General features: G+C 42.7%; 2 protein-coding genes across 3 annotated transcripts in view; one reads left to right on the top strand and one right to left on the bottom strand.

Moving 5' to 3' along the window:
- Positions 1-20,817, bottom strand: part of LOC124802778 — a 37,143-nt gene extending 16,326 nt beyond the window's left edge. Inside the window, exons 1-2 of one of the 2 annotated variants that reach the window (XM_047263775.1) lie at positions 20,597-20,817; positions 180-291 (exon numbers count right to left, since the gene is read on the bottom strand). In XM_047263775.1, the coding sequence (XP_047119731.1) occupies positions 180-291; positions 20,597-20,692 (208 nt within the window). In that variant the 5' untranslated portion in view covers positions 20,693-20,817. The remainder of the gene's footprint in view (positions 1-179; positions 292-20,596) is intronic. The other variant, XM_047263774.1, reaches the window with a different exon arrangement.
- A 338-nt stretch (positions 20,818-21,155) lies between these two features.
- LOC124802544 (ATP-binding cassette sub-family F member 1) overlaps positions 21,156-25,047 on the top strand; it is an 86,765-nt gene continuing 82,873 nt past the window's right edge. The window contains exon 1 of the mRNA XM_047263405.1: positions 21,156-22,569. Coding sequence (XP_047119361.1) covers positions 21,267-22,569 — 1,303 coding nt within the window. The 5' untranslated portion in view covers positions 21,156-21,266. The remainder of the gene's footprint in view (positions 22,570-25,047) is intronic.

The raw sequence follows: 25,047 nt of genomic DNA, 5'->3' as shown, positions 1-25,047 counted from the left end.
CCTCCTTCGACTACTGGTTGAGTGAATCTATCATTATGCTGGAGAAGAACATAACACAAACCAGGAAATGTGAAACATAGCAAAGCATCCCTTGAACACTTATTTATTTCTAATGTTTCCAAATAACACACTACTTAAATGCAATATGAATAATTCAGAAATAATGAAAATTACCTTACCAGATTTCAACCCAGGAAGACTAGAGAGCATGAACCAACGCTTGCAGGACTCATATTTTGATTTCTCAGGTGGATTTTTAATTAGATCTTTTGCTTTATTGATTGCAGCCAACTGTAAATGATTAAACAACTATGAAATCATTTTTGCAGATTATCAAGATAATGTAGTTGGAATGGATGATGTGCACTCTTCAAAAGCATACTTGGTTGGAATGATACATATAGAAACAACGCCTGAGCGAATGTTATAATATCAACTACTACTTGTTTAAGCTGTATGTAAAAATAGATTGGTATGATTTTTCCAAGCATGCCCAAGCACAGATGTCCACCCATCAGGAACCATTCAGTAATATTCTACAGCCACATCCATTACAAACCACTGAAGAACATTGCAAAGGATAGGTCCCAAAGCACCATTCATTAGGGTTCTTTGCATTTCAGTTATACATTCAGTGCAGGAAGAGCGACTGCTTGAATTCCTCTGTGTGCGCAATAATTAGTCTAATCTTATTTTTGCAGTACCTACAGGAACTATACATAAGGGGAAAGACTATGTTCTTAGGTTCCACACTTAGGCTACATGCAGGTTTTGGAACTTTGTATGTTGCAATCCTCTCCAGTGAGTTAAATCCACAAGTATAAGAGTATATCTGCCAAAACACTATCTAAATATGGTGTGGTATACAATGAAGTGGGTAGCTGTCAGACTACATCCAAAGATCGAGAGTTAATTACATGATGAATACAAAAACTTTTTGCCACTTTCACTACTTTTACCACAGGCTATATTCTGGTTATGTGAAAACATTGTTGTGCAGTTGATTCAAATCTACACTTAGCCATCAGTCAGTTTATAGGTCAGTGGAAGCCAAGGACATATCACCTCCAATAAGACCTAGTAAAGCAATTTGGTGTAAACAAGAGCCATTTTGCTTCAGGTAAATTAAAACCAAGAATACAAGGGAACAAATATTGCATTATAAAGACATGTCATATCATGTTTCTAATTTTATGATGTGGTTACATATGTGAAGGTGATTAATGAAAAATGGAACATGGGGAAAAAGTCATGCAGATTAAAACTGTGTGCCAGACTCAGACTTATAACACCATCTGGTGTGCTCTATTAAATGATGATGTTGCCTATCTCTATTCCAAGGAGCTAATGACATATTTTGTATTGCTGGTAATGTGAGGAACCACACAATGAGGGTTCAATTAAGAACACTTGTTAGTAAATAACACATTGCATGGGTTGCAACCAGAATTATTACTGATTTACAACACTTCAGTTACACTCAGCTTTACCAGTTTACCACATGCCACCACACAGCATTAACCATTTTACAATGAAACCTGAAGACTGTCAGAATGTGCATGGATAATTGTACCAGAAGCGATAAACTCTACTGCACATCCACCTAATACCTGCTCACACATGCAGCTAGTAGTGAACTCAACTGCCAGACTGCACCACCACGCAACAACTACTACTACTTCAGAATACATTGTCGGTGAGCAAAAGCCAGACTCAGTTGTGTAACATAATGCACAGTCTGCAAAGAAGCAAACCAATAAGTTTATGACTGAGTGTCACAAAGAATAACCAACAGGCCAATGTGGGATAATATACAACCCTCACAGACTTAAACCTAGCTCCTCAACTTTCATGGGCAATGCTCTTACCAATTAACTTGTCTAGGCATACCTCAAACTTTGCATCATAGTTCCATACTTTCTTAACTTCATTAGTGCTCTGCATACAATACAACAAAAAAAGGATCAAGATTCTATAGTTTGTATCCAACATCAGAGTAAACTACAGTTGATGAACAGACAAAAAGAATTAATAATTAATGACAAGAACCTGCTTTTAGTTCACTAAACTATTCAGAAATTTTTACTAGACTATATCAAAAACAAACTAATGAAAAAAAAAAAAAAAAAAAAAAAAAAGAAAACTGGCACTGATGCTGAGTGACAGACATGATATAAAATGGTATCCTTTCAACTAACTGGCAGATCACACTGATACTTTGTTTGGGTCACCCAATGATGGAAGTTGTGCAATAGACTCTGAAAATAATTTTCCCACTCTTTCTGGCATTAATCCATTTTGGAAAATCCACAGGTGTTAACTGTTCAATCCTCAGGGATCTAGTAGCTATTCTTATAACTAGAAGCCCTTCTTGATTCAATGCTTCCAGTTTAATCTAGGGAAGGAGACAAAGTGTTATGCATTTCAACTGTTCATTAGTTTTAAATAGACTTTTACTTAAATAACGGTGGGAAACACCTAAAATCAGATTCAGTTTGCATGCTGAATAAGAGGACCCCTTGTAAATCTGTTACAGGGATTCATTATGAGTTTGTTTCACTTTCCCCTTTCACATGCTCTGCCCATATGTTAGGCTATCCAAGTAGGGCAATATGATTTCTACAAAAATAATAAACACTGCAGCATGAAGGGACAATAACAACTGTAGTAAACACACACATATTACAGTGCGCTAACAGAACACAAACAGTAGGGCAAAAATGAAGGTGTATTCTTTATTCAAATGACAGCTGTTCTGCTATGGGATACAATATCATCATCTTAACTTTATTGCCTAATAGTTCAATGCCCGTTATTGTATCTCATGAACTCTCACTGTTGCTGTGGTTAATCAAATGCAGATCTTACAGTAAGAACAACTGTTTTATTATGATGAAATTTACATCAATGTTAACTAGTGAAATAGGACAGTTTCATACAATTTAATGAGCATCAACCACATTTGAACTGTATATCATATTAGGTGCAACAAATGAAAGGAAAGGAAAGAAGGAAGTGTTTGATATACCAATGACCTTTAGAGGTGGTTGGGTGCAACAGTTCAATCCAATTTTTGGTTGTGCCAAACATAATTCTTTGTCTGCCCACACACAGTGACAGAAACAATAGAGCAAATCATATATGCATATATAAGAAGATAAAAGAAGAGACTTGTCAAAAGTCGCATTTTGTATAATGAACAAAGTATAGTGACTGGGTCAATCTTAAGGGACAAAACAGATAACTCAAAATTTTTACCACTATCAGCTGTTGTTTTATTAAGGGAAGGACATGAAGAATGTGGTAACCAAAAACTTATGTTAATTTGTTAGATGTAAAATTCTGTATCAATAACTTTGAATGTAAAAACTACAGAGCTTGTTCAAACAATTACAAAATTTGTTTCAGGTCACCCCTCCCTCTATGTGCAACAGAAAATTCTCTTTCACAACTTATGCATTTCACATTGAATTGTTATTGACATGTTGGCTGAGTTCCCATCTTTCTCAATACCTTGTAATTACATAGCCATTTAACTCATTCAGGAGTTGAATTAGGCATTAACACTGAAGTAATAATAGTATTGACACAATAAATAACTATATTCGAATGACAACTGTTAACAACTGACGTCTATTTGCTACACGTAATTGCCATAGGTTAGGAGCAGCAGTACTGGCTTGCTTAAATAATGTATCTTTCACTGTTCTCACAACTTTACAAGCTTCAAAGTATTCTTCAGTAATACATAGACTGTATTATTTGAGTTACTCTGACAAGCAACTTAGGCTGAGTTTAAATAATGCTTATTTAAACTTAAATGAATTGTCCAATAACAAATAAGTACTCTAATGTACCACACACTGATCCCAACAAATGTGTTTTAAGACAAATTCATACTTCAGTGTATTTATCAGCAACACTCACACCTAACTGGGGCGTAGTTTTGACAATACACTTATATGAATATGGCAAAAAAAAAAAAAAAAAAAAAAAAAAAATGTTAAATACAAGATTCTAGCAACCCATATAAGATCATTTTTGCAATCCTTAAACATGGAAAATCCTTTACAATATGAAACAACTGGCAACTTTACTAACCTTGCCTACCTGTACATGTTATCAGAATGTCTTTTTGGCCAGTTAATGGTTTTTCCACCAGATACAGGGAGATCTAATTTTGCATTAACAAAATGCTACTGTAACAGAATGCTGATTTTTAAGAGTGCATTTCATTGAAGAAATCTTGAGTAATCAAAATGACAGTTTCAACTGAAGCAAGGTTTCATCATGTGGCAAACTTGTCAAAACCTTTCTTCAGGTACACACTGTCACTTAGATAAACCAAGAAGATATCATTAGGATGGAGCTCCTCCCTATTTTCTTCAGAACATTTAAGAACATCTGAATGCCATTACATCAGTGTTTTCATAATAGTGACATACTGATTCTGCTCAGGTCTTCATTATCATCTGATTAAATATCAATTTCCTCTCTCTCTCTCTCTCTCTCTCTCTCTCTCTCTCTCTCTCTCTCTCTCACACACACACACACACACACACAAGCCAAGAATGTTGTTTTGGTTTTGTTTTGCTTAAGGGTGCAAAAAACAACTGGGGTCACACGCACCCAAGTCAAAACTATAAAACACGAAGACAGAGAGGAGTTAAAGAATGACTTTATGTCAGTCCCAATTGACGTAAGAGAAGACAGCTAAAAACAGGCACGTGGAAAAAGGGGTAAAAAAGACATCATACAGAAATGGAGGTCCAAAACTAAAAATTAAATGGCCTTCACCATATTGCATGGTGGATAAAAAGTAAAATGGGGTCGACAGCCCACGCGTCATTTGCTACAACGGCCGATAACTTAGACGGCAAACCCGAGCAGGAACATAAACAGTTAAAAAATGTGCATTCCATCAGAAAGTGGTGGACAGTTAAAACTTGGGCGCAATGTGTAAAAAGTGGTGGAATAGTGCCACTTATCAAATGACGATGGCTAAAAAGGCAGTGCCCAATACGCAATCTTGTTAAAATGACCTCCTCCCGGCGGGAGGGCTGAGAGGAGATTGTCCAAGCCTTTGGGAGAGGTTTAATAATCCTGAGCTTATTCCCATGAAGGGAGGCTCAATGGCGATGCCAAAGGGACACCACTCCTGAAAGACGGCAACACAGAGATCATTGGAGGGAATATAGGAACTTGTGGGCTGAGGTACAAGGACTGCAGCCTTGTCAGCAGCATCCTTTCCCGGCAGACCGACATGACAACCCACAGAAACATCATACTGTCTCCACCAAGAGTCAGTCTTCCGGACCAACTGCATCAAGGGATGGGCAGTGTACAGCGCACACAGATTTTGAAGTGAGTCTGAGCAGAGGGTACCATTGGAAAGTCTGAGTTGCCGGATGTACTCTGTGGCCTGAGCCAGGCGAAGAGCTCGGCTGTAAATACCAAGCAGTGTGCCGGAATATGATATCGAAAAACACAGGTGCCAATGACGAAGGCACACCCGACCCCACAGGCAGTTCGAGAGCCATCAGTGCATTCAAAGGTACTAACGCAAAGTTGCATGCAAAGGTCATGAAACTGAAGGTGATAGACCAAGGCTGGGGTAATGTCCTTAGAAGCGAATGAAGGCCAAGGTTAACATGGGCCGCTTCACGAAGCCTAGGTGGTGAGGGGTTCACATGCCCCGGGATAGGTGCAGATGGTGTGAATTTAAGGCGCTGTAGCAAGTGCCGAAAGCAGACTCCAGGAGGTAACAGAGAAGAGGGATGCGCCCCATACTGGCAATCAAAGGTATCATCAAAGAATTGTTGACAACAACAACTAAAAGGGAAAACACAATAAAAGACAGACTGACAGGCATAGGATTAAAAAACATCATCAAATGTCCTTAGCGAGGTTTGTCAAATTGATAAAACAAAGAACACGAGCAGCTGCTCGTGGGTCATCCGCTAAAATGGCATCTAAAGTATTAGGCAGGTTAAGATCGAGGCGCAGTGTGTTAAGATCTGGACAGGACATTAAAATGTGTCTAACCGTCAGCAAGTGCCCACATGGGCAGAACGGCGCCGGCGCAGCCGTCAGCAGATGGCGATGGCTGAACCGGCAGTGTCCAATTCTTAACCTTGCTAAAACGACCTCCTCCCGCCGAGAAGGGCGTGAGGAGGACGTCCAAGCCACGGGAAGAGGTTTTAAGGCCCGAAGCTTGTTGTCGGTAAGTGCAGCCCAATCGGCATGCCACAGCGACACAACGCGCCGACAAATGACCCTGCTAAAATCGGACGAAGGGACACAACAAGAAGCTGTCCGAGGCTGGAGGACCGCAGCCTTGGCTGCGGCATCTGCAGCTTCGTTCCCAGGGATACCGACATGGCCAGGAGCCCACATAAAGCTAACCGGCGTACCGACGTCCACGAGCTGCTGAAGAGAGCGTTGGATCCGGTGTACGAAAGGGTGAACCGGGTACGGATCACTGAGGCTCTGGATGGCGCTCAGGGAATCTGAGCAGATGACATAAGCAGAATGTCGGTGGCGGCAGATGTAAAGAACAGCCTGGTAGAGGGCAAAGAGCTCAGCTGTGAAGACCGAACAATGGCCATGGAGCCGGTATTGGAAACTTTGTGCCCCGACAATAAAGGAACACCCAACCCCGTCATTGGTCTTAGAGCCATCTGTATAAATGAAAGTCATGTTGTTGAACTTCGAACGAAGTTCCAAAAAACGGGAGTGGTAGACCGAACCGGGGGTGACCTCTTTTGGGAGCGAGCTGAGGTCGAGGTGAACGCGGACCTGAGCCTGGAGCCAAGGTGGCGTGCGGCTCTCGCCCACTCGAAAGGTTGCAGGGAGTGAAAAATTACGGTGTTGAAGGAGGCGACGAAAGCGAACTCCAGGGGGTAGCAAGGCAGAGACATACAACCCGTATTGAAGGTCAAGAGAGTCGTCAAAAAAGGAACGATAAGACGGATGGTCGGGCATTGACAGTAGCCGACAGGCATACCGACAAAGCAGTATATCGCGCCGGTAGGTGAGTGGCAATTCGCCAGCGTCAGCATGAAGACTCTCTACGGGACTGGTATAAAATGCTCCGATCGCAAGTCGTAAACCCCGATGTTGTATGGAGTTGAGGCGGCGTAAGATGGATGGCCGTGCAGAGGAGTATACGAAGCTCCCATAATCCAGCTTGGAGCGGACGATCGACCGATATAGACGAAGTAGGACGGTTCGATCCGCTCCCCACGACATACCACTGAGAACACGGAGGACATTTAAAGAACGGGTACAACGGGCGGCCAAATATGACACATGTGGAGACCAGCTAAGTTTCCTGTCAAAGGTAAGGCCTAAAAATTTGATTGTCTCCACGAGTGGGAGAGCAACGGGACCGAGTCGTAAGGACGGTAGGAGAAACTCTTTGTAGCGCCAGAAGTTAATACAGACCGTCTTCTCGGCAGAAAAACGGAAGCCATTGGCGACACTCCAGGAGTAAAGACGGTCAAGAGAACGCTGAAGACAGCGCTCCAGGACACGTGGACACTGCGCGCTGCAATAGATGGTAAAATCGTCCACGAAAAGGGAGCCTGATACATCAGCTGGGAGGCAATCCATTATTGGATTGATCGCGATGGCGAAGAGAGCGACACTCAAAACTGAGCCCTGTGGCACCCCATTCTCCTGGCGAAAGGTGTCGGACAGGACAGAACCCACACGTACCCGAAACTGTCGATCCATTAAAAAGGAACGAATAAAAAGAGGGAGGCGACCGTGAAAGCCCCATGTATGCATGGTGCGGAGAATGCCCGTCCTCCAACAGGTGTCGTAAGCCTTCTCCAAATCAAAGAACACAGCCGCGGTCGGGCGCTTCCGCAAGAAGTTATTCATAATGAAGGTCGACAAGGTAACCAGATGGTCAACAGCAGAGCGGCGCCTTCGAAATCCACATTGTACATTGGTAAGTAGGCATCGAGACTCGAGCAGCCAAACCAATCGAGAGTTAACCATTCGCTCCATCACTTTACAGACACAGCTGGTAAGCGAGATAGGTCGATAACTGGAAGGCAAGTGTTTGTCCTTCCCCGGCTTAGGAATCGGGACAACAATAGACTCGCGCCAGCATGCGGGAACATGTCCCTCAATCCAGATGCGATTGTATGTACGAAGAAGAAAACCTTTACCCGCAGGAGAAAGGTTCTTCAGCATCTGAATATGAATAGAATCAGGCCCTGGAGCGGAGGACCGTGATCGGCCAAGTGCGGTTTCGAGTTCCCACATGGTGAATGGGGCATTATAACTTTCACAATTCGAGGAGCGGAAGTCAGGTGGCCTAGCCTCCTCTGCCTGTTTGCGGGGGAGGAAGGCAGGGTGGTAATGAGCGGAGCTCGAAACCTCGGCGAAAAAGCGGCCGAAGGCATTGGAGACAGCCTCAGGGGCCACAAGGACTTCATTCGCGACCTTCAAGCCAGAAACTGGGGAGTGGACCTTAGTGCCAGATAGCCGGCGCAGGCTACCCCAGACAACAGAAGAAGGAGTAGAACTGTTGAAGGTGCTTGTGAAAGCAGCCCAGCTGGCTTTCTTGCTTTCTTTAATAATACGACGACACTGAGCACGTAATCGTTTATAATGAATACAATTCGCCACTGTAGGGTGGCGTTTAAAGGTGCGTAAAGCACGTCGACGAGCACGTAAAGCGTCTCTACATGCTGCGGTCCACCAGGGGACCGGTACGCGACGTGGAGAAGAAGTAGGGTGAGGGATGGAATAGTCAGCAGCAGCGAGAATGACTTCCGTGAGGTGTGCGACCTGACGATCGCAGCTTGTGAAGGTTTGATCCTGAAAGGTCGCCCTGGAAGAGAAGAGCCCCCAGTCTGCCTTGGAGATGCTCCAACGAGAGGAGCACGGAGAGGGAGTATGCTGCAGGAGATGGATAACACACGGGAAGTGGTCGCTCGAATATGTATCAGCAAGTGCATACCACTCAAACCGGCGTGCAAGTTGGGGAGTACATATAGAGAGGTCTAAATGGGAATAGGTATGAGATGTGTCCGAAAGAAAAGTAGGGGCGCCAGTATTGAGGCAGACAAGATTGAGCTGGTTGAAAAGGTCTGCTAACAAGGAGCCCCTCGGGCAGGATGCTGGAGAGCCCCAAAAAGGATGGTGGGCATTGAAGTCTCCAGTTAACAAAAATGGTGCAGGTAGCTGAGCAATAAGTTGCGTCATGTCTGCCCTGGTAACGGCAGATGACGATGGAGCGTAAACGGTACAAAAGGAAAACGTAAAAGTGGGGAGAGTAATGCGGATGGCAACTGCCTGCAGGCTGGTGTGCAACGTGATGGGATCGTAGTAAATATCATCCCGGACCAGCAACATAACCCCTCCATGAGCTGGGATACCTACCACAGGGGGTAGGTCAAAACGCACAGAGGTGTAGTGTGCCAAGGCAATTTGATCGCATGGGCGTAGCTTCGTTTCCTGGAGGGCTACGACGAGCGGACGGTGCAAGCGGAGCAGCAACTTCAAGTCCTCTCGGTTGGAGCGAATGCTGTGAATATTCCAGTTAATAAGTGCCATCATAAGAAAAGGAAGATGAGAGAAGGGGTCACCTCGAAGGCCGCTTAGGGCCTGGCTTCGAGCGAGCACTGCCGCCGCTAGCAGGAGGCGGACAGTCATCGTCCATGGGGTCTATAGGGTCATCGGCCATCTCGGGAGGATGGCCGGGAGGGGGAGCTTCCTCCGCCGGTGAACGGCCAGATGTTCGGCTACCAGCGGTGCGGCCAGGCGAAACGGATGACGGCCTGGGGCGGCAACCGCTGGGTGGCGCAGGAGAAGAAAGGCGCCGCAGCGGAGAAGGAGAACTGTGCTTCCTATGCGCCTTTTTAGAAGGACGTTTGGTGGAAGTACCGGTCGAAGGCTGGGAGGTCGAGGGACGGAGGAAGTCTGCACGGGATGGTTCCTTCTTGAAGGCCCGTGCATCTGACTTCGGGGTCTTCGACTGAGCAGAAGCTGAGGAAGTGGCTGGTGTCTGTGGGGTGATGGGAGGAAGAGGAGACGTCGACCGCGCGATCTTAGCACTGGCCGAACGGACGACCGTGGTGCTGAAGGTCAGATCGCATGTCTGGGTTGCTACCTCCTGGGTAGTCCGAGGAGAGGCGAGGACAGTGCTGTATTTCCCCGCCGGGAGCAGCGTGGGCTTCCTACTAGCCAATAGCTTGCGAGCAGCCGAGGTGGACACTTTCTCTTTGACTCGAATTTCCTGGATACAGCGTTCTTCCTTATAGACAGGACAGTCGCGGGAGGATGCGGCATGGTCACCCTGACAGTTCACACAACGAGGAGACGGAGGTGGACAGTCACCCTCATGGGCATCCCTGCCACAAGTGACACATTTAGCCGCATTGGAGCAAGACTGTCGAGTGTGATTGAAACGCTGACACTGGTAGCAGCGCGTAGGTGTCGGGACATAGGGGCGAACAGAAATAACCTCGTAGCCCGCCTTGATGCGCGATGGCAGCTTAACACTATCGAAGGTTAAGAAAAGTGTCCGGGTCGGTACAAGGTCATTGTTGACCTTTTTCATGACCCGATGGACAGCCGTCACGCCCTGCTCAGCGAGGAAAGATTGAAGCTCCTCGTCAGTCAATCCGTCGAGAGAGCTACTATAGACTACACCACGAGACAAATTCAAAGTGCGGTGGGCCTCCACCCGGACAGGGAACGTGTACAAGAGTGTGGCCCGAAGCAGTTTTTGTGCCTGAAAGGCACTCTCAGTTTCTAGTAATAAGGTACCGTTACGCAACCTGGTACAAGATTTGACAGATCCGGCTATGGCATCTACGCCCTTCTGAATAACGAAAGGGTTGACAGAGGAAAAATCCTTTCCGTCCTCAGATCGAGAAACTACAAGGAACTGTGGGGCAGGCGGTAGTACTTTTGTCACTGTTGGCTGGTCACGTTTCCGTTTGTGGGTCGAAGTCGAAAGCGATGGAGTAGAATCCATTGTGGAGGAATCCCCCATGATTGCCAGCGTCTCCGATGGCGCGCTCCTTCCTTGTGGGGACCCTCTCAGAGGGCACTCCCGCCTTAGGTGAATGTTTACACCTCAGGTCACACCTCCCGAGAAACAGACGGAGGGACCAATCGGCATGGTCAGAAGGTATCAGCTCAGGCAATCACCCCTCCCCGGGCCTGGCCTTTACCAGGGGGTACGCGCGTGCCTTACATGTCTACCCAGGGCGGGGACTTACGCGTTACCCCGTCACCGGCTACGCGTGCGAACGCGTGGGTCGGCCTTCAGACACGCACAGGGAGGAAGGAAGAAGAGGAAAAAGAAGAGAGAGGGAGAAAGAGGACAGACTGTCTCAAACGCCGAGGCGGAGACCAGAGAAGGCAAGGAGAAGAAGGCAATGAGAAAGCAAGGAGAAGGAGGCAATGAGAAGGCAAGGAGAAGAAGGCAATGAGAAGGCAAGGAGAAAAAGGCAATGAGAAGGCAAGGAGAAGTCAAGGGAAAGAGTAAGGAAGACAGTGAAGTGGAGAAGAGCAAAGAAAGGAACCAACAAAAGGAAGGAAGAAACGAGAAGTGAAAAACCAAAAAGACCACGATTATAGGTCGTGAAACTGTCCGTCTCCGGACGCAGGCGCTAACTACCCCCGTGAGGGGGATGGACTCCTTTTAGTCGCCTCTTACGACAGGCAGGAATACCTCGGGCCTATTCTAATCCCCGGACCCGCAGGGGGGGAATCATCAAAGAAGGAGGCATAGGATGAGTGGCCATGCATGGCAGACAAACGGTATGCATACCTGCTCAGGAGAAAGTCACGGTGGTAGGACAGTGGTAGTTCAGCAGGTTCAGTACACTTACGCTCAACCGGGCTACTGTATAAGGCACCTGTGGCGAAATGGATGCCACAATGGTGGATAGTGTTGAGACGGTGTAAGACGGATGGACGTGCAGATGCGTAAACAAAGCACCCATAGTAGAGTTTCAAACGGACAAGGGACCGGTACAAATGGAGGAGGGTAATTCAATCGGCACCCCAAGAAGAGTACCACTGAGGACACAGACATTGAGGAAAGGCATACAGCGGGCTGCCAGGCAAGACACATGGGAGGATCAGGAATGATCCCTATCGAGCATGAGCCCCGTTGTTTCTGTTTATATGCAGTGAAAGTAAATATACAATAAAGTTGGACAAAATCAGAGATGAATAGGTGCGGTTCCCTGGTCAGCCACATGTGTAATTCCTCCTTAAGCAACAGTCAGTTTCCTGAATTATTAAATACTTCATAGTGAAGCTGCTTTATAAAAAGGAGAAAGGTATAATGTAGACAATTTTAGACCTATTGCTATGCCATCAGTGTTTGCAAAAGTTATTGATAAGGCTATCTATATACGGGTAACTAATCACCTCAGTTCACATAATTTGCTGTCAAACATACAGTTTGATTTTACAAGTGGCTTAGCAACTCGAAAGTGCTATAATCTCTCTTCTCTGTGGAGCAATGGACAGATTAAACAAAGAGTTGTGACCACTGGGTGTCTTCTTTCATTTAACAAATGCTGTTTAATAAATGTTGATCACACAATATTGCTGCAGAAGTTGGACCATTATGGAATAAGAGGAGTAGCTCACAATTGGTCCTTCTCATGCTTTAAGAATAAACAGGAAAAGGTCATTCTCCACAATAATGAAAAAGGTTATGAGCTGATGTCTGATTGGACCATGATTAAGTGGGGTGCTGCACAGGGGTCAGTGTAGAGACCACTGCTGTTTCTTAAGGGTATATAAATAAAATGGTTTCTAATATTTCTGTTTGCTGGTGGCACTAGCTTGATAGTGGAGGATGTTGATTGCAACGAAGACATTGTATCAAATAGTGTGGTGCAAGATAGAAGTTCATGGCTTGTAGGAAATAAATTGATGCTACATCACAGTAAAACTCTGTTTTTACAGTCTTAAACAAACAATTCAACAAAAACAGACATTTTGATTGCCCAGAATGAGCATATGATCTGAACAGTCATAATTCCTAGGTATTCAGATAGAGTGTAAGTTGTAATTGAAATGACATGTTCATGATCATGTTCAAAAACTTAAATGATGCTATATTCACCATTAGAACAATATCTGCAATAAGTGATTGTCTAACACAAAAATTGGTCTACTTTACTTACCTTCATTCACTTATAACATAAGGCATTATATTCTTGGGTACCTGTTCCCCACTCATCAAGTGTATTTTTGGCTCAAAAATGGGCAGTTCAAGCAATCTGTTCATGAACTTCTTGTCTGGGAATTCTGACACTGCCTTGTCAATACATTTTTTCTTTAACATTGTTTGTTGTTAACAATATGAGTTTGTTCCCAAAAACTAGCAATTTCCACTCAGTTAACACTTGGCACAAATTTAATTTGTATTTGGATTGCATCTCCTTGAATCTTGTGCAGAGAGGTATGCAGTATTCAGCTGCATCCATTTTCAATAAGCTATCACAAGAATTAAAAAAATTAGCAATAATCCTTGCACTTTTAAGTCTAAACTGCAGAATTTCCTCATGGGTCACTACTCCTGTTTTGTTGAGGAGCTACTGGAAAAAAATAATGTTCATTCTTGTGATATATCGTTGATTTATCTAATATATACACAAGCAGTTAGTCATCAGCATAAGATTTGTGTAAATTTTATTTTAGTTATTACTAACTTTTCTGATGTTAATTTCATGTACTGACTCAATTCCATAATCACATAGATCCGCTCCTCAGTTTAGTCCTACAGAACTAGATGTAGAAAACGAAACAAAAATTAACCACCATGATGGAGCAGATCCTGAACAGTAGTTGATCTTTAGTAACGCAGCAGGCTACAGATCTTGGACAATACCTGGGATGAAGAGGTATATGTTCCTCATGAGGAGGCTTAGCACTCCCAGCATTCCTTCTTATGACATTTTTTAGGTAGTGAGTCTTTGGACTGAGCCACTTACAAAGATGAGGGTTGTCTATGATAGACACTGCTTGAGATGTTGCAGTGACCTTCAACAGTTCTGAACAGCTGTTGCAGTGTCTTTGGTCCACTATGGTACCCATCACTAGTGTAGAGAGCCCATAGAAAGAGGGTACCAGTTCCAGTAGTAGCGCAGGTGATTGCAACGAAGATGTCTCTAACAACCTTGCCATTAGAGTCTGCTGCAGCGAGTGGCAGAAGTGTATAACTGCCAGTTGGCCCTCGAGAGAGACCAACATGACAACTAGTCTATCAAGTCGCATCAAAAGTGACAGGATCGCTGGAAAGCTAAAGATGATAACTGGTCAGAAGGTCCCAAGCAGATGACATAGTACTCCCCCAAAGGGGTGGTGTGTACTGAATTCTCCAAGTAGGTGAATGGGACGGAATGAGTTGTAAGTTCAAGGTAGGCATCTCAAGTTATGTAAGTTCCTTGCCTGTGGGTAAATAACTGTTGTTTGTGGTAATCACTTGGAGCATTCGCACTCATTCTGCTATTGTTACCAATGTGGTACCCAACAGAATCCACCCACTGAAGGCTTCTAAGTGAACCAACATACAGACCCATCCAGATGCTCTTTTGGGACTGGTACAGTTCCAGCAGAACCCAATGTAATCCCAAAAGGTTTGAGAATGTTATTCAGTGAAATACATGTCTTGGAGAGCAATGCAGATTGTTGAACAGGAGGACATCATTTGTTGCATTTCTGGCAGGTGACAGTAATATCAATTGCACCATTAAATTGTCACTTTAAGGGCCTCCTGGTTAGGCAAGCAGTGCCCAAGAGTATAGGTCACATCTTAGGATCACTGTCCGTCACCACCAGGAGTGGAACAACATGTCGGGGGATCTGGCATCCCTGGTGTCACAAGAGTAGTCATATCCTGACATTCTGTCTTATTCTTCTTATCTAATTTAGAGGGTTGGGACTAGTCTATGGCTCCTTCTGCCACTGGTTGGTGTAGGGCCAATGTTCTGTAGATTTCCAGGGAGAGATTTCCCGAAAGGGAGTCCTGGCATTGATACATGTAGGAGGAGGGCCCTGGTTCCCCTCTTGGGGTTGAGAAATCAAGGTCCTCGAAGATGGAGCTGCACAAATCACACAAGGGAGGGAGATGATTGACTCCGCAAATGACCCAGAATGGTGCTTGCTCACATGAGTGTCTCCAGAAATTGGGGTTGTTCGTAACACGGGAAGACATATTCCCAAACCGCTGGCAGTTAAAGGATCACATAGGGGTGGGAAATATGACTCCAAATCACAACAAGAGACAGAAATACGGAAGTGTGGGTGACAATCTGAGCAGTTCTCTTAGGTTGTTCACAGATGATGCTGTAATTTACCGTCTAGTATGGTCATCCGAAGACCAGTATCAGTTGCAAAGTGATTTAGAAAAGATTGCTGTATGGTGTGGCAGGTGGCAGTTGACGCTAAATAACGAAAAGTGTGAGGTGATCCACACGAGTTCCAAAAGAAATCCGTTGGAATTCGATTACTCGATAAATAGTACAATTCTCAAGGCTGTCAATTCAACTAAGTACCTGGGTGTTAAAATTATGAACAACTTCAGTTGGAAAGACCACATAGATAATATTGTGGGGAAGGCGAGCCAAAGGTTGCATTTCATTGGCAGGACACTTAGAAGATGAAACAAGTCCACTAAAGAGACAGCTTACACTACACTCGTTCATCCTCTGTTAGAATATTGCTGCGCGGTGTGGGATCCTTACCAGGTGGGATTGATGGAGGGTGTAAAAAAGGGCAGCTCGTTTTGTATTATCATGTAATAGGGGAGAGAGTGTGGCAGATATGATATGCGAGTTGGGATGGAAGTCATTAAAGCAAAGACGTTTTTCGTCGCGGCGAGATCTATTTACGAAATTTCAGTCACCAACTTTCTCTTCCGAATGCGAAAATATTTTGTTGAGCCCAACCTACATAGGTAGGAATGATCACCAAAATAAAATAAGAGAAATCAGAGCTCGAACAGAAAGGTTTAGGTGTTTGTTTTTCCTGCGCGCTGTTCGGGAGTGGAATGGTAGAGAGATAGTATGATTGTGGTTCAATCAACCCTCTGCCAAGCACTTAAATGTGAATTGCAGAGTAGTCATGTAGATGTAGATGTAGATGAAGCGTCCAGTTCCACCCGTCTGCTTTGACCCATAACATCACAAATATGGCGGAAACGACCATCCACTACGACTCCAATATGGCGCCTATGACGTCATTATGTAAACATGACAACAAACACCAAAATACATTGAAAAACCAACACACACACCTTTCACAAAAAACCTAATCAAACTAATGGGACAAGCATGGGAAATAGGGGGTTTTTGGCTGGGGACAAACTAAATACAAACACACCCCACTACACCAAACAACAAAAAACACTAAAATAACAAGACCCCACAACCTTCCCAAATTCCACTACACACAAAATCCACTGGTATCAATCACTTCCCTTGACCTATATAGGTCAACAGTAACTACCAATACCATACTATAAATCTCAAAACTTTCACCACACTCAATCCTATTAATAAAAAAAAACACACTAGAGAATCAAAATTGCAATCCAACACTTCCCTTGACCTGTTATCCTTATGACATCTCCACATATAGCCATCCCTGGTCAGAGACGCCGGAACTTTAGTAAACCTCATTTTTTCACGACACACTGAACATTTCACAACTTCAGACAACAGGCCAAACGGCTGAAAAATTTTTATTAGAGACAACGCACTGTCCCCCATCATCGTCTACAACCAAAACCTGTTGACCTTGTCAGTCATATCCATATCTACCAAAGACATAAACAAAGCAATTTACCAAAATTCACACACGATGAACAGAAATAAAACAACAATGACATCGACATAACAAAGCCAAAATCGTTAACTCACTGAAAAATATTCCACTGAAAGCACAGTCACCACCAATACCACACACGTGCAATGCTACCACGCAAGTGAACCCCATACACCACATAACATGCTACCCATAAACACACCACCAGAGAGAACCACCGACCGCAACAATACGCCATCTATAAACACTTCACACATGCAAACTAAACAAAAAACATCACCTAACATACAACACATAAACACACCACCAAAGAGCACCACTGATCACATCAAAACGACACCTATAAACCTGTCACTCTCACAAACTAAACTCTGCGCCGTCATGATGTCACACACCACAACAGCCTTACGTCATGGGTCAAAGCCGACAGGTGAGATCAGACTCTTCCGTCGACACCAAGAGACAATGATTTTATCATTCTCATGAAGTGAATCCTCCTAAAAAGCAAGGATGAGTGATTCGGTGCCAGGTGAGTCTCGATGTACACGAAGCAGGAATTAGACCTCTTGCTTCTCCAAATTTTTGCACATTGCTCATCCATATGCAGTTCTGGTGAAAAACCATGTACCACGTTCAGGCTCTTATGAGAGGTTACAGTGACACGTATGTCACCTAGATTCTTACAAGAATGTAACACTTAGGACTAGGTAGGAGTTGCTGTCTTAATTAAGATAGAACCACTTCACAGATTACCAGGAGAAGACATTTTCCCAAATACATTTTCAATATTTTCTATATATAATATGGGCTTAGCAGTTAGAAATGACCCTCCGTTGGTTGAGGTGCAAACTGGGAGTAAGTTCCAGGAGTTTCCTTGACTTTGTTTTCCTCTTATGGCATGACCCAAGGCAGGAATGTTGTTGTGGTCACAAGATGATGCATTATAACAATCAGGTTTGTCCAAAAGGACTACAACAACCCACAGATTAGATTAGATTAGATTTACTTTCATTCCAATTGATCCGTAGTGAGGAGGTCCTCCAGGATGTGGAACATGTCAGCACCAGCCGATAGCTTTACTCTTTTCCCTGCACTAAATATCTGCCATATGGCACCTACTCCATTTGAAGGCTGTCCCTACAAGTACCCCCCCAGTAGGAACAATGGCCACTTGGATTTATAGCAACTGCCCAAATGGAGAGGCACCCAATCCTCAAGCGTATGTGGAGAAGTAGCAGCTCGGGCATCAATCGTGTGTTCTCTGCATTAACAAGTTAACCAATAGAAGCGTTGTAAAGTAAAGTGGAAAGAACGATATCTATGACAGATGTCAAAAGGGAATCTGTCCATCAGACCAAACCTGAAAGCAGTGACAGTCTGAGAGTAAGGTTGCATCTCATGAAAAGAAGAAGTACTACAATTGCTATGGGTTCCGTATTCTCTAGCATGTATCCACAAAAGAGTTGTGAGTCTCCTGAAGGGTGCATCATGAAAGCTGATAAAAATATGACGACACAGACAACTGTTATATACTGTTTCATATGAAACAGATCAACAAATATGAAATCAGTGTCAAAGGACATAGTAATCAATGTGAAGGTTTAATCCTTACGACACTTCCTGTATCAGCTCTGTGTTGAAAATCAGCATGATAATATGTTGTGAAGGAAATATACCGAAATATGTTTACATAAGGCATGCAGGCACTTTATTCAACATGTAAATGTCACTACAGATATTCAGATTTAGATGATGACATGTTCGATATGCCTACCATCATTGGTGATGATGTGGTGCAGACAAATAGCATAATTCTGCATGACCAGCTGAAGTTTTGGAACATCTGTGACCTCCTGAATGGCTGCTTCCAGCTCGGGAATGGTTTTAGGGTTATTGTTGCAAATCTTGTCCTTTTTTTTTTTTTTTAAAGGAGTCGCATTTGTTCAGATCCAGAGAATATGATGGCTAATTGAGGCCCATGCCAGTGGCCTTTGGGTACTCCAGAGCCAGGATGTGGTCCCCAGAGTAGTAGTCCAGGACTTCAAACTCTCTCCTGCTTCAGTAGGGTCAAGCTCTGTTTTGCATCAACCACATCTGTCAAAATCAGGGCCATTTTTGATAATGGGATGAAATCATTTTCCATAACATTCATGTACTGTTCAGTAATCACCATGCTATCGAGAAATGTAGCGCCAATTATTCCATGACTGGACATTGCACACCACACAGTCACCCACTGAGGGTGAAAAGACTTCTCAATCACGAAATGCAGATTCTCAGTCCCCCAGACGTGTGAATTTTGCTTATTCATGAGCCTATCCAAATGAAAGTGGGCTTCATCACTAAACCAAACATTACCATCCCCATCATGCTCCACAGCCAACCGTGCAGTTAAAACGTCCTAATGCAGACCGTTCAGAAGTTATGACAATTTTATTTCATATAGGTCAATAATTGTCACCCTGTATGTAAAATTAAAGCATTTATTACTCCATTCATAATCACATGAAACAGATTTTGATAACCAAGAAATGCCCGGCATAATGAATTTACAGGACTGTTACAAAATTATCATAGGAACAGAATATCTGCATATCCCACTTTATTCCTGATGAAGTCCATTTGACCCATTCTAGCACTACCAAATGACTTTGAGAAACAGATAGCATTTCACACGAAAGTGTGTCTGAGCTAAAAGTGCAATTAGACATGCAACCATCTAGCCCAAGCTTTTATAGAAGCATACGTTTTCCCGGTGAATAAAGTTTTACAAATCCCTGACACATCAATGAGCATAACAGACATTACTGGCTATAAGAAAAACTACACTAGTTTCTCTACTTCAACATCAAAGGAAGGATCAACTTCTGGTGTGGTAATATTAGCATAAATGTCATTAGCCATAATCTTATTGACAATAATCTGACCAGGTGAATGTACTTCTTTCTTTCACAGCATCTAAAGTTAACTACAAACCAGTCTTCAGACCGAAGACAAAAACAACAGTGACAGTATACAAATAAAATTTGTGCAGCAGGCATTGAAATTCAACTTTTTTTTCCAAACAACTATGACTGTGATTTCTAATGCCAAAAAGATTCTCAGCATAATTAATAAAGCACCTTCCATGGAACATAATGTGATCAGTCAATATGATAGGGAACATGCCAGTTAGTTTAAAAATGTAATGCATTTCAAAACTGAAACGCTGGCAATTGGTGCGCATGTGGATGACCACGTTTTATGATAAACTTCAGCTACTTTTAATTCGTTTCATTTATATTTTGCGCATATGAGTTTCATATTATATTACGTACACATTCTGTATTTTTTCTATGGAGTAGAATGGTCAAGATGATTCGATTTCAGTTTGTGTTTGACGTTATTTTATGGTATTGCAGTTTTTTTTAACTGTAACAATGTATACAACAAACTTCATGGGTAGGTAAACTTACTCTGAGTCTATTGTCGTTGCGCTATTTTGTTTAAACAATAATTTACAAAAAGTTCCAGAGTGGATACAACGTATTATTCTTACACGCTTGCGTGCAACGGTTACTTCTTTCCTCAACTATCTAAATTCTGAATAAAAAACGTAGCTTCCATCCCCTATGGTCCATTAATGGCCATAGTTTATCTGTTTTACTACGTCAATATAAGACACGCCTGGGTAAACATGAAACTGCATGTGCAGCCTTGTTGGCAGCCGCTGTCCCAGTGGAGCGCTAATCGTCAATGTTAATCCTATTATACAGCTGTACAAAATTTCAAGACTTACCAATTCGTTGCTAGTGAATTTATAGTGTTTTCTATTACGATGTTTCAACCGAATTGTTTTGCAACGTTTAACCTTGTTTTTACGATCCCTGGCCATTTCTCCAATCGTCAATTATCTCATGCTTTCATGAAGCATAACAGATTTCCCAGATCACAACAAAGCCAACCATTTACGCCCATAAACAAATGCAGCTGCCAGCTGTCATCTTCTGTCAGGTCTGCCACAATACTGTCACACAGATCAACAACTCCCGATATGAAAGTGTGCAGTGATGCAGTTTTCTTAAAGAGGAACCAATAAACTGAACTCATTTTATTATAGGGAAACCATTGTTTTCCATTTTCGCATAAATACTTTAAAGCTTAATTATCACCGAAGTGTGCATAAAATACATTTTCGTGTTACGACTAATAGTTTAAACAAGTAAAATTACTGTCTCCTGACCATAAATTTTGATAACATAGCGAATAACGTACTACTTGATTTAAAGCAGGAAATAATACTTACACACAAATTTTTATTTACGTAAAGTTGCTTTCATAAACACTATGGAAACAACTGAGACACGAGAGACATCTCTGACGCACGTTGCGTCCATAGACAGCATTAGGTCATGAAATCTGGTAGCATATTGTATTTGGTTTGACATTTGTAATTAGTGTAAGGTGAAATGCCTCCGAAGAAGGGAAAAGCATCCAAGAAGAATGATTTTGATGCTGACTCCGAGGAAAATGTCAAAGGAAAAAGTGTCAGTGGTGATTCTAAGCCTGCGGCACAGAACTCTAAGAAGAAACAGAACAGAGCGAAACAGGACGACTGGAGTGATGAAGAGGAAAAGTCTGACAAGCTGAAGTCTCAGGTAGTGTCTGACGAAGAAATAATCCCTACCAAACCACAAAAATCGACCAAGAAAAAGCAGAAAGGGAAAAGCAAGAAAGATGATTGGAGTGACAGTGAAGATGAGAAGACTGACAAAATAAAACCAGATGCAGTGAGTGATTCTAACACTGTAACCTCAAAGCCAGCGAAGAACCTGAAGAAGAAGGTGAAGAGTAAAAGTAAAAAAGACGATTGGAGTGATGACGATGATGGTCAGGGAAATAAATTTAGCCTCGAAGCGTTAGCAAATGAAGATGAAGCCGAACCCAGGCCTGGAAAGAAAGACAAAAAGAAGAAAAGCAAGAAAAGGGATAGCAGTGAAGATGAAGCAGATGGTGAGAACGAAAACGACGGTGATCTTGATACAGAGAGGACATCTAAGCCTGCAAAAGCCACTGCTAAAAAGAAACAGAAAGGAAAAGCGAAGAAAGATGACTGGAGCGAAGAAGATGACAAAGTGGATGTTTTGAACACCGTGTTAAGTGACGATTCCAGTGAAGAAAGATTTTTAGCCAAGCCTGTTAAGAAAGATAAGAAACAGAAATCCAAAAAAAAGGTTAGTGAAGAATCTGAAGAGGGGTCTGATATTGAGGTAGAAGAGAAGGTTCAGAAACCAGTAAAAGGTGGTGTAGAGCCAGTACTTAATAGCAAAGGAAGTACTGGACTAAAGAAAGAACTCAATACTAAGACCTCTAAGAAGAAAAGTAGGGATATAAGTGATGACAGTGATAGTAGTATAACTGAGGAAGTGTCAGAAATGAGTGTAAGCAAAGAGTTGAAAGAGAAAGAGGAACAAAAGACAGATAGTGTAAAGAAAGAAATTAATATTGAGGATGCATGTGAAACTTTGACAGAGGAAGTTGGGAAAATGACTTTGGGAAAAGCTGGTGATACAGATAAAAGTGAATCCGCAGAAATTGCTGCAACGAAGGGAAGACATACAAAATCAAAAAAGGATGAACAAGTTGTTAATATTGATGTGGAAGTAGATGATGATAAAATTGAGGTTGGAGAAAAGTATAGGAAGAAAACTAGCAAAGAACAAAAAACTGTAGACACAGAAGGTGCAGATGATGATGCGAAGGAATCAGCAGGTACAGTGACATGGGTTAGAAATGTTCTAACATTGCTGCAAAGCTTTTGTCTTATAAGTTGCTGAAAGTTGTGATGACAAACTATTGTCACAAATATGCTCGATACAGGCAAAGAGTGCAGTGTTGTCAGAAGTGCTGCATTGTGATAGAAATTTCATCTTCAACACTGAAATCTTCTGGTAGTAGGCCCAATTTGGGTCAGTGGAAGTGTTTGATTCCACCCGTTTGCTGTTACCCGTGGTAAGGGTGTCGTGGTGTGTGATGTCATTACACTGCGGAGTTTACTTTGAGTTGGTTGCGTTTGTGGATGTTGCCTTGTTGTATTTGATGGAGCCCTCTGGTGTGTGTGTGTTTTTACAGTTTCTTTAGGTGTTATCAGTTTGCTGTTGGTTTTCAGTGAGATGATAATTAATTGTGTTGCTTTTCTTGTTAGGTATGGATATAATGATCAAGTACAATAGTGCTGTGTTGCAGTTGCAGATGGGGGAAGCCCCATTTTTGTCCCTGATTAAATTATTAAATTCCTCCTGGTATTTGAACTAATTGCTGAAATTGTGAACTGCAGTATCAACCGTGAGAATGAGATTGACGAGAGTTCTGGGGTCTCGTATCAGCAATGGGTTCACGTGGCGGTGTCAGCGGTATAACATATACCACTACATTTGACGTGGTACCTGGTTCGAGAAATCTAGGCTGGCCATGAGAGAGATCGTTTTGATGACATACTATTTTGTTATGTCATCGATAAGTTTTTGTGCACATGAGGCTGGAGTGAGTGAGTGAGTGAGTGAGTGAGTGAGAGAGAGAGAGAGAGAGAGAGAGAGAGAGAGAGAGAGAGAGAACAGTGTTAGACGAATTTTCTTTTTGTAGGGAAGTGTGGTCAGTGTATGTGAAATATAGGGGTAAGTTGGGTGGACCAGGGGTGCTCGTTGAGGTAGATGAGACGAGTCACAGTTTAGGAAGAGTAAGTATTGAAGGGGTAAGTCTCCGGTTGGTTTGTGGGTGTGTTGGGCTGTTTTTTTTTTCCAGGGGGTTGGTATGATGACTGTGTTTTTGGGGTTTTGGAGGACCATACTAAGGGAATTGGCGAGGTTAACTGAAGAGTATATTGATGAGGGGAGTACTGTAGTTTCAGATGCTTTTATGTCTTACAGGGGTTTGGATAAGAGGGGTTTAGTTGCGAATCATAGTTTAGAGTTTAGTAATTATGAAACTGGGGCATGCACTAATACAATATAGGGATTTTGGGGGGCAGTTAAATCGGCCATAGGGAGGGGGAAAGGCACTTTTCTAACCTGCAATCTCATTTAGAGGAGTATTGCTAGCAGAAGAGTTTCCTTGGGGATTATTGTATTTCTCATGTTTTTCTGAGGGCTGTGGGTAGGATGTACAGGCTGAGGGTGGTTAGTTGAGGGGGTTTCGTAGGTATGTGTGGGTGGGGGCAGGTTGTGGGTAATTGTTGTGGATTTAAGGGGGTTGTATTGTAGAGGACCTTTCTTATTCCAGTTGCTGTTTGTTTGTAAGGTGTGATTGAGTTTCGTTTATTTTGTGGTTTTTATTTGTTTGTGGTTAGGGTTCGGGTTTTGTGTGTGTGTGTGTGTGTGTGTGTGTGTGTGTGTGTGTGTGAGAGAGAGAGAGAGAGAGAGAGAGAGAGAGAGAGAGAGAGAGAGAGAGAGAGAGAGAGAGAACGAACTTGGGGTGGCCAACCTAGTTTGCAGCACCGGAATTTGGTGGTGGTAAGTTAGTTTTTTTTTCTGTCTATTGTGCTCGGTTTGTGATGTTTTGTGTATTGATTGTTTTTTAATTTCTTTAGGGAGGTTTGAGTTCTTAGGTGTTGTGGGTTTGGTTTTATTTTTCATAGTTGAAGGCGGTTTTTTAGTATCATCAGCTGGTTTGACCTATATAGATCAAGGGAAGTGTCTTGATTCCAGCTTGTCAAGTTGTAATTTTTGAGGTATTGACAGTTGTGGTTGAGCTATATAGGTCAAGAGAAGTGTCAGATTCCTGTAGATTTTTGTTGGTGTAGCTGAATATGGTAATTTTTTTTCTTGTCATTTTGTGTTTTTGGGAACAATGTGTGTGTTTTTATTTTTATATTTAGTTCGTCCCCACCCTAAAACTCCCAATTTCCCGCAATTGTCCCGTTAGTTTGATTATATTTATGGAGGGAGGTGTTATTGTCTTATTTACATAGTTATTGGTGCCATATTGGAGACACTGGGAATGACCATTTCTGCCCTATTGACTGTCAGTACAGTAATGAAAATTTCTAAAAAGAATAGGTCTACATACAATGGCATTACAAAAGACAATCATATACAATAATTGTTGATCTGTACAGTTACATAGCCCCCCACCCCAAATCCCCCAGTTTTATTTTTGATAGTTGATGTACATTATGTATACAATACACACCAAAATACTCATAAGACATTATTATCTAATACATTTTTTCTGATATTACCTTACAGTTTGTTA

Source organism: Schistocerca piceifrons, chromosome 6, assembly GCF_021461385.2.
Source record: "Schistocerca piceifrons isolate TAMUIC-IGC-003096 chromosome 6, iqSchPice1.1, whole genome shotgun sequence".
Taxonomy (NCBI): domain Eukaryota; kingdom Metazoa; phylum Arthropoda; class Insecta; order Orthoptera; family Acrididae; genus Schistocerca; species Schistocerca piceifrons.
This window is presented reverse-complemented; position numbering and strand designations above follow the sequence as displayed.